The sequence below is a fragment of the Cryptomeria japonica genome, chromosome 9, assembly GCF_030272615.1.
Source record: "Cryptomeria japonica chromosome 9, Sugi_1.0, whole genome shotgun sequence".
Taxonomy (NCBI): domain Eukaryota; kingdom Viridiplantae; phylum Streptophyta; class Pinopsida; order Cupressales; family Cupressaceae; genus Cryptomeria; species Cryptomeria japonica.
The window spans coordinates 240,468,995-240,478,445 of NC_081413.1; the positions used below are offsets into that span (position 1 = coordinate 240,468,995).

A 9,451-nucleotide genomic window follows, 5' to 3' on the forward strand; every position below is an offset into this window, starting at 1 on the left:
ACAAATACACTGCCAGAACCATAAGCTCAAATTCTAATTGGAACTTCAAAAATCTGCAGAAGCTTAAGATAAAATAAGAAAAATATAAAAAAAATACTATTTTAAGGGATGCAAGATTGCCCAAATGATGAAATGCTCCGACATCACTAATCTTCTGTTTTAATATCTTTTAGCTTTTCAACGTTGATAAGAATTTGGAAGGATTTGAACACTAATTTATAAAAAAGTCCAGCACCAATTGTTTATCTTAGACATGGAAGCTTAATTTCCGCCATCTCCATTTTTGGTAAGATGAAATATGACTTCATATATCTTTGAATTTTATAATCTGCATACATCATTAGAATTCTTGTAGATATAAAGATTGTCTTTATGTATATATGGTAGATGGCATGGTCTCTAAGGTTCATACAGTATACATGTATTGTATAGAGTGCTGATCAAGCTACATTCTCAAGTTCAGAGAAGTCCCAAGACAAGGGATATTCACAGTTCAGTAGAAGAGAATCCATAGGAGACATCTCCGAGACTGCAGGGTTCCATACATTGTCATTGAATCTGTTTGTGCTGCTCCCAGTATAAATGTAGGCAGGGGTATCTTCAGTTTGCATTTTCATGTTGTTTTGTCTTGTTATTGTATTATTCTCCAGGTTGTGTGGCATCTGCAGCTCTTCTGGATGACAATAGTAAGACTTGGTGTCCATGACATGAGGAGGGAAGATCATCTCTGTAGTATCCAATTCACAATCATCATAGTGAGCAGGAGGTGCCATTTCCTCTTGTTCTTCTTCTTGCATGAGAAATTCACTCCAGCTGAGTGGCTGCTGGGTACTGTGATCATTTGCAAAAACAGGAAGCAAATTGGGTTCTTCTCCTCCATTGATAGGAAGTTGCTTAGGACATGAAAATTTGTTGGTCATACTGCTTTGGTTTGGCTGTGCAGATGCAGAGGCCACATTGCTCCTAATTTCATTCAATTGAGCAAGAACATCCCATAAATTACTGTTGTAATCAGGACTGATGTGAGCATTGTTCATGGTGTCCAGAGGAGGAGCTGTATTCTGATGATGAGGATTGTTTCTATAATTAAAATTGGCTGCAGAATGCGCATTTCGCAAGTCTTTGGTCAGGCAGCTTATTCTTGCCTTGCCCACCTGATCTTCGTTTCCACCAGAGAGCCTGACGTTGCCTGCATAATCAGCCAAAATCTGTGAAATGGGCCGATGAGTCACAGGATCGATTCCCATCTCGCACAATTTCTTTCTTAACCGAGTATTCCAGTGGTTTTTCACATCATTGTCTGTTCGTCCGGGCAACTGTGCAGCTATCAGAGACCATCTGCATGCATCACATCACAGTACAAAGCATGGAATGCAAAGTTAAATGTCTATTATATTCTGAACACCCACCAATTTCAAGTTCTCAGTGATCTTAAATCAGGAGTTTTATTTTAGCTCAGTGCACACAAATTTGATTTATTCATTAAAGCCTGAATAAAAATATAAAACCCAAAACTATAAAGCTCGCCGCCATGTACAACAGACCAAATTATATCGTCCCACAAGAGTCACACTTTTATGTTGTCCAAAACAGCTGGCTGGCAGGCAAGAATATCATCCAGTCATGCTTTTTAGAGTTGGTATATATTCTTTTATGCTTAATTATGAGGTTTGACACACAATATGTCTGAAGTCCTTTGACATGAGAAAACCCAAAGTGCTTTTCTTGTTCTTTCCCTGTTATTCCAAAGAATTTTGATTAGAGTGCAGACCTGCTTCCAATGGCGGCATGCAGGTTGAGAATAAGCTGCTCCTCTTCACTTGTAAAGCTCTCGTGCTTCAAATCAGGTCGCAGATAATTCGTCCATCTCAATCTACAACTCTTCCCACATCTCCTCAACCCTGAAAACATTTTCTACTGTGATCAAATGTGTTTACTATAGATTTCATAAACATTTATGGCAAGCCTTTTACTGAAAAGACCACAGACAAACTCTGCTTCAAACAAGCAGCAACTTCTAAGTACAGTTCAATGCATTAATGGGACAAGTGCCATTTCAGTATGCAGTAAGCTGAACTTTGGAGGAAAAAATAAGGTAACAAGAGCATTGGGTAATATGCTCAGTCTAGATTGAAGTTTTAAAAACTTGAAGCAAAACGTTGGGTTAGAAGGATATTGAGATTACCAGCTTTATTGGGTATTGATGTCCAATTACCAGTGCCATTGATGGTAATGTATGCGAGGAGCTTGGCATCTTCCTCTGCAGTCCATGGGCCTTTCTTCACATTATTCTTGTCACAGCAAGGAGTCCTCCCCATTATAACCTATATTCCGTGCAAAAACCAACTGTATTCAATGAGGTGGCTTGTGATCTTTATCAATATGTCCAATTTTATCTTCTCCAACTGAAACCCATACTAAATCCAAAACCAGTGACAGCTGAAATAATCATTTCAATTCATAGGCCCAAACTACTAAACATTGCAAAGCAAGTATAGCTATAAGATAATCAGACCATATATATAAATAAGGATACCATGTCCATGGTTCTAGGCCTAGCTCTTCTTGGATACCCACCAATTACAAAAGAGTCTGTAGATAGGTTGAATCATATATATTGCCTAATGCCTGTGATAAAATGGTATTTCAGAATCTGACCTTTCAAGGGCAACTTATGCCTGTGATAACATTGCAAATACTTACAACTATCATTGGCAAAAAAAACATTCACCTTAGATCCAGTAAATTTGCCTTCTAGTGACAGAAATGTACCAACTAATGTTAATAATAGCTAATTAACAAATAGCCCTGCAGGATTGGAGAGAATAGTTTAAGAGTAGATAAACAAGATATAAAAGTATATAGCTGTGCAAATGGAGAGGCAAATCAGCATAAAAAGCATGAAGATGATAGTACTTTGTCCCAACTTTTTTAGGGTTTAGTTTCTCTCCTGGGTAATGAAACTAACTTCAACTGACAATCCTTTTCATAATCAGTGTTTGGAGGACCAAGACATGCCATATTCATGTCCATATTCCTCATTTTATTTTAAATCATAATACACAGTTAGGTTTGAATTAGTTGTCAGCTCACTTGTTTTAAATCTGTATTGTTTAATTTATCAAGCAATTTAGTTGGTGTGAAAGAATTACATATTTTCATGACTACAAACTTCGGTAGCCACTTATGCCATTTATAAAGCACGGTTAACTTAAAACAAAATTATTTTGGTGTCTTCAACTTGCTGATAAAATGATAGGAGAATCTTCCTTAGTTCATCATTTTTTTTTGGTCTCCTTCATTCACTAGTAATGAAATGTATGGTTCGAGCTTGTTTTGGCAAAATAGATAAGCATTGGGGCCTGAATATATGAAATGAATTAGAGGTATTTAGTTTTGAGATTTGATATAGAATCTTCGGTGGTGGATAGATAATTTGCATTCAAATCTTCATTAGATCATATTAATCAATTTGAAAATTTTATTGTATTTTCTATTATTTTTTTAATATTAAAATAGTTTAAAACATATACATCATATTATCGGGTGCCATGTGTTTTACTTGTATTCTGTTTTGTACAATATGTTTTCCATGTGTATATCAAAACAGGTCGTAGCCACACTCTTTGCTAGTCTCTTGTATATATACATCAAAAAGAGCCACACTCTTTGCTAGTCTCTTGTACCTTTCTCCCTAGTTCTAGGAGAAATAAAATGATCTTTATGTTCACATATTTTGACATATGTGAGAATAGTCAACCTTTGTATTCATAAATGATTTGTGTGCCACTTGTCACTTGGAAGATTTGCTTGCCTTGGGACTTGGGAGTCTAAACATGTGTGAAAAAATCCTGGTATTGATAAACACCTTTGGAAATTTGCTATACAAAGATCTACTCCTTAATTAAGCATATGAAAGCAAATTAGTACTTTTGACAACTTTGAAAATATTCATGTAGTATCCCTATAATGTTAATGTCATGTTGATGCAAATGTGCAAATTCTTATGTCATAAGGTTATTGTTAATGTTTCTTGACATAAAATCTAGATGTGCTAGATGTACATCTTTGATGATCATCATGAATTAGGGTTTTAGTATTTTATACAACACCATAGCATATTTAATTTGAATGTTTTCATGCTTAAGTTAGTGGGCAATTACTAATGGGAAGGGACTCGTCTTAATGACCTAAATTTGAATTGAATTTCACGATCAAGGGATCACTTTCATGCTATAGATTTGAATCAAGCTCATTTCAAGTCACTAATTTGACCTAGGTAAATGAATGAGCAATCTATGGGTCAAATTGGTCCCTAGGGAGGTGTGAAGGTAGGATCAATTTAGGTTTGGATTAATTGCCAACTTTTACATACAAATACAACATTACAACACTAGTCACTATACTAAAGGTAATTTGGTTAAAGTGGGTATAAAATATGGAAAAATGCAAGATATGCACTTTTTCCCCTTACATTTTGCCCTCCACTTTGACTTGCATGGATGAAATACTTTCAATATGCATGCTGAATTAAACAATTAATCAATTGGAAAGTAAATAGTAGGCAATTTAAAGAAGGATATAGATAAGGCCAACAAGTCTACATATGCTCTTTGCAATGAGTGTTCCATCTAGATATCTATGAGTTACAAAAAAAATTCTAATGAGTAGCATATAAATTCACTTAAAATAGGAACAAATGACAATTACTTGAAAATTTGAATGAATAAAAAATAAAAAATAAAAATATATAGGAGATGCAACAGGACTTGCCAAAAGTATGGCTACAAAGGAGCCTACACAAATAAGTTAAATTTGTTGGGTTCAAAAGGATCTTGCAAAAAGAAAGTACCATTTATGAGTATAACATTTTCCTATAAATAAAACTTTATATCTATTTGGCATAGGGGTAGGTTCAAAGAGAAATTAATATTTGTTGGTCATCGTAGAATCTTACAATAAGAAATTAATATATGGTGGGCATATGGTGAAATCTTGTAGAAAGAAATAAATATTTGTTGGGCATAGTGGCATCTTACAAAAACTTGATATCTATTGGGTATGACGGTAGCTTGCAAAAGAAATTGACATGTGTTGAGCATAATGTGAACCATCATTATTGTGAGCTAATAACTACAAGCATGATCATCAAAGATAATTAGTGATACTATATTCTCTCTTCCAATTTGTTTTTGGTTAAAAAGCAGCCAAAACCGGGGGCTGACCCGAAAGAAGCAGAAAAACTATTACCAGCACATGCACCGCAGACACGCAGCAGTCAACCAATCCCTACTCTAGTAATCAAAAACAAAAATTGTCTACCACTATTGGATAACCCGAGATTGAAACCAATCTCGTCCAACAAGTGGCATAACCAACAGTAAACCATCATAATGTCATTACTATAACAGTTGTTAAAAGTAGCAATATTACCATGGAAACAAGCGTTCCAGCAACAAAAACTAAAGCAAAAAGGTAGGAAACCAACCATAAAACCTAATTATCAGCACCCGTGTGCTTATAGAGCATGAGCCCTGTCCAGTCATCAGCCAGGAACTGGAACAGTTCCTTAGTGGTGTCGCTTCCCAGCCCTTCCGAATCCACCTTATCCAAGTGGAGTAGGCACAGAGAGGAGCTGACGAGTGCATCACTTTGACAATGAATTTCCCAATCTTGTTGACATAGGACTCAAGGTGTTCCATCTTTTTCTTAACACCATTTAGATCTTCAGAGATAGTCTTGCAACCCGAACACTGCTCCGCCTCTTTCTTCTCCCCTTCATCAACAACAGCCTTCCCGCCGTCAGAGTGTCTACCATCCTGCTCCGAGGTGTGGGGCAGGGGAGTGTTGGAACGAGGGGAGGTGTTCTTGATATCCTCCTTGATGGTCTCTAAGTCAGGGACATTAGTTCCTAAATTGGAGGAATCTGAGCCCTTCGTGGGCTCCAGATCCTCCTCTCCCTTCTCACTTTTCGGTTTCTCATAATCCTCCTCATCTTCATCGGCATAATGCTTTCTCACGACCATTTGCTTCATCCTGGATTTGTTTTTGTGGGATCTACGCAAGGTGATACCCTCCTCAGCATAGGACTACAAGGAGGATTTTGGGCTCCTTTCTAGGTTTCTTGGAGGTGGGTTTTGCAACAGAAGGGTTTCATTTATTTTTTCCCCAATTTTATGGGGGTAGGAGGGGCCTTGGTCAGGGGATTGACAAGGAGTCATCGTATTTTTCGAAGACTTCTTGGAGCCCTTTTTAGAGCCTTCAGGAGACTCAGAATGGAGGGGGCGGGTTGAACCGAGATAGTTTTAGGTGGGCAAAGGGCCTTATGAAAGTTGTAAAGCCTAAACATCAACCCCTAGTGGAGGATGGTAAAATTACCCTCTTGGCTCATACAATTGTGGGCATCTTTGACAGTAGACTCAAGAGCATGCAACAGAAAAAAAGGAAAAGAAATGGTGTCATGGTTGCGAAAGTGGTTTAGCAGTGGGAAGTGATAATAGTAGAACACACCATACCTTCCCTCGAGGATGAAGTATTTCATTATGATTTTGCAAACTTGATCCCACGGGTAGGGTAAACATTCCCTGCTGAAACCCCCACGCATTCTGGTCAATTCCTCGCACTTTTTGAAGAAGCGGTTCATGTTGTTTTTCGTTCGCAACCCTGTTGGTTTTCTTCCATTTCCTTCCTTCAGTGGAGAGCCCCATAGCCTGTGCGATAACTTCTTCATTGATTTCAAACGAAATGTCCTCCATGACCACCCTCCTATCCTTCCAACTGTTGACAAACTGCATGGAGAGGTTTTCGTCGAATCCCTTCATGGCTTCCATGAACGGGATGATACCTCCTTCCTTAGCATACATCTAGATGCACGGGTCATTGCAAAAACAATCCTCAATTATGTTCGGTTCAACCCGAACTAAATACCCTCCCATGCTAGCTTCTTCCATAGTGAAGTTGAGATACAATGCAAACCTAAAAGGAAAAATGTAGAGAGGAAAACCAGAGCTGGAGTTAAGAGAAAACAAACGGTAATTAGCCAAAATAATGTGCAAGATGTAATAATGATTTTTGGTGTTGTTTCCCAAGGCCTACATCCACCAGCTCCGGGAAGCATGCGAAGGGACACCTCTTGAGATATCTGCCAACTTGCAAATATTGTCATTATGGCAAGTTCTAAGGTTCCATTTATTATAATAATTAGGGTCCTTGCTATTATTAATGATCAAAAGTTGGCACTCCAACTCATCGACGACATAGAAATAGGTGGCCAGCCATGTCAGCATCTGGCAGAGAAGGTGGGGACCACTAGAAGCCAGCAAGGCAAAGCCCGCCCAATTTGAATTTGAAAATCCCGCCAACATTATAGCATAGCAGCCGACCCAAAGCAACCTATTGATTAAAGGAAAGTGACACTTCATTGCTTGATAGAGGCGATTTGTTCATTCCCAATAAGGTCCTTCTGCTTGTCAGTGAGAGAATCTAGGTGCCTCCAGCACCTCATTCCTTTTATCTCCAGTCCCGTCGCAGCCAGAGATTCTGTCACCTCATTCCCCTCTCTGTATATATGTTGAATTTGAAAATCTTCTAGCCAGACAATCATGGACCAGATGTCCTTGATGACATTTTTGATTCTCCAGTAGATCCCTGAAGTGCCTTTAGTGGCCTCAATAATCAATTTAGAGTCCCCTTCAATGATCAGTTTTTTGATATTGGTGCCAAGGGCCAGTTTAAGCCCCCCCAAAAGAGCAAGGGCTTCCGCCATGTTGCTCGAAGCAGAGTCAAAATTTCCTACATAAGCCAAAACCAGGTTGCCCAGGCTATCCCTAATAATTCCTCCCCCTGCCGCTGAACCACTATGAGCAGCACCATCAAAATTGAGCTTGAGCCAAGGGGGGGGGGGGTGATGACCATCTGGTATTGAGCCTCTCCATCCTTTTTGAATTGTCATATTGGAGGAAGCTATCTAGAAACTTCCAATTTTTAATCCACCTCCGATCTAGGACCATAGGGCTGGCTTTCAAGGTTCTCCACTTGCTGATGATGGCATTCTCCCTGAGGTAATTCTCAACTAAGTCAGTCACCCTGTCAACTGAGCTGCTGGTGTCACAGAAAATCCTATTATTTCTTTCCTTCCAGATATGCCAACAGACATGGGGAGGAATGAGTCTCCAAAAAAGAGTGACTGGCAGGTGAGCAGAAGGGCACTTCCAATTGCTGATAAACTGCTGCAAGTCTTCCAAGAAAATCCAAGCCAAGTTGAATTTCTGAAGAACTTTGTGCCAAACCCCTGAAGCAAAAGGGCAATGGATAAAGAGGTGATTTATGCTTTCCTCTACACCACTACACATAACACATTTGTTGGCAAGCATAAATCCCCTCCTCTTCAGATTATCAATAGTAAGAACCTTCCCATGAAGGGTCGTCCACCAGAAGAAGTTAATTTTAGGGATGAGCTAAGAGTTCCAAACTTATTTCCAACTACAACGGTCATTGAAGGAGGCAACCAAGATATTGTAGGCCGATTTAACACTGAAAGATCGTGAGGGATTCGCGGTCCAAACAAGTTTATCAGTATGAGTGAAACAGGGGATCCTAATCCCCTGCAGAACGAATTGCAACTCTTCAGCTAGATGAATCCATTGGGGGGTATTTCCCAGACTATCAACAAGCCTTAACCAACAACAGGAGGGAGAGATGTAGTTGTTCACAAGGGAGCCAATCGAACCCTTCAGAGGGATCATGAGACAATTGAACCGGGAGGAGGCAAGGGGTATATCCCCAATCCAATTGTCCTCCCAAAATCTAATTTTTTGACCACTTCCAACTTGCCACTTTAGACCCTGCTTGAGTAGTTTTCTGTTCTTAACAAAGTTGTTCCAAATTTTAGACCCAGGAGGGAGCTCATTGGAAGAGAGGAGGGAGGGAAAGGGGGTGTGGTTGAAGTACTTGGCCCTCATAATCATGCTCTAGTCCATTTTGCCCTTCATAAGGATCCATCTGAGTTTTGTCAACTAGGCTTTATTCAGATCAAAGATTTTTCTAATCCCAAGGCCACCCATGCTCTTTGGTTTGCATACCTTTTCCCAGTTGACTAAGTTGATTCTGGTCTTCTCCTCCGAACCCGTCCACAAAAAGATTCTTTGGATTCTCTCAATTTTCTCAGCCATAGAATTGGAAATCTTGAAAAGAGAGAGAAAGTAGACAGGGACACCTTGAAGGGAGGTCGCTAGAAGCTGGAGTTTACCCACACTACTTAGAGTTTTTCCAGTCTAGCTCGCGAGTTTCTTTTGCATTCTTTCTAGGATTGATTCCCAAAAGTGGGGGGTGACCTCCTTGGTAGTGAGGGGGAGACCCAGGTAGGAATCAGGGAGATCAACAGCACTACAACCCAAGATTTGGGTAAGTTTACCCTGGAGAAATCTGTTTATGTTAAAGAAGTAAACCTTGC

General features: G+C 39.3%; 1 protein-coding gene across 4 annotated transcripts; it reads right to left on the reverse strand.

Annotated features, from left to right (window-relative positions):
* Nucleotides 1-265: 265 nt before the first annotated feature.
* On the reverse strand, nucleotides 266-2,993 carry LOC131037166 (transcription factor MYB35). 4 transcript variants are annotated; one of them, XM_057969236.2, is made up of 5 exons: nucleotides 2,732-2,993; nucleotides 2,578-2,628; nucleotides 2,186-2,324; nucleotides 1,772-1,901; nucleotides 266-1,338 (listed from the first exon to the last, which is right to left on the reverse strand). In XM_057969236.2, the coding sequence occupies exons 3-5, from the start codon at nucleotides 2,316-2,318 to the stop codon at nucleotides 441-443; spliced, it is 1,161 nt and encodes a 386-aa protein (XP_057825219.1). In that variant the 5' UTR covers nucleotides 2,319-2,324; nucleotides 2,578-2,628; nucleotides 2,732-2,993; the 3' UTR covers nucleotides 266-440. The 4 variants fall into 4 exon arrangements, with proteins under 4 accessions (XP_057825219.1, XP_057825212.1, XP_057825217.1 ...); XM_057969229.2 differs by having other exon boundaries at nucleotides 2,537-2,628; XM_057969234.2 differs by having other exon boundaries at nucleotides 2,578-2,993.
* Nucleotides 2,994-9,451: the final 6,458 nt, after the last annotated feature.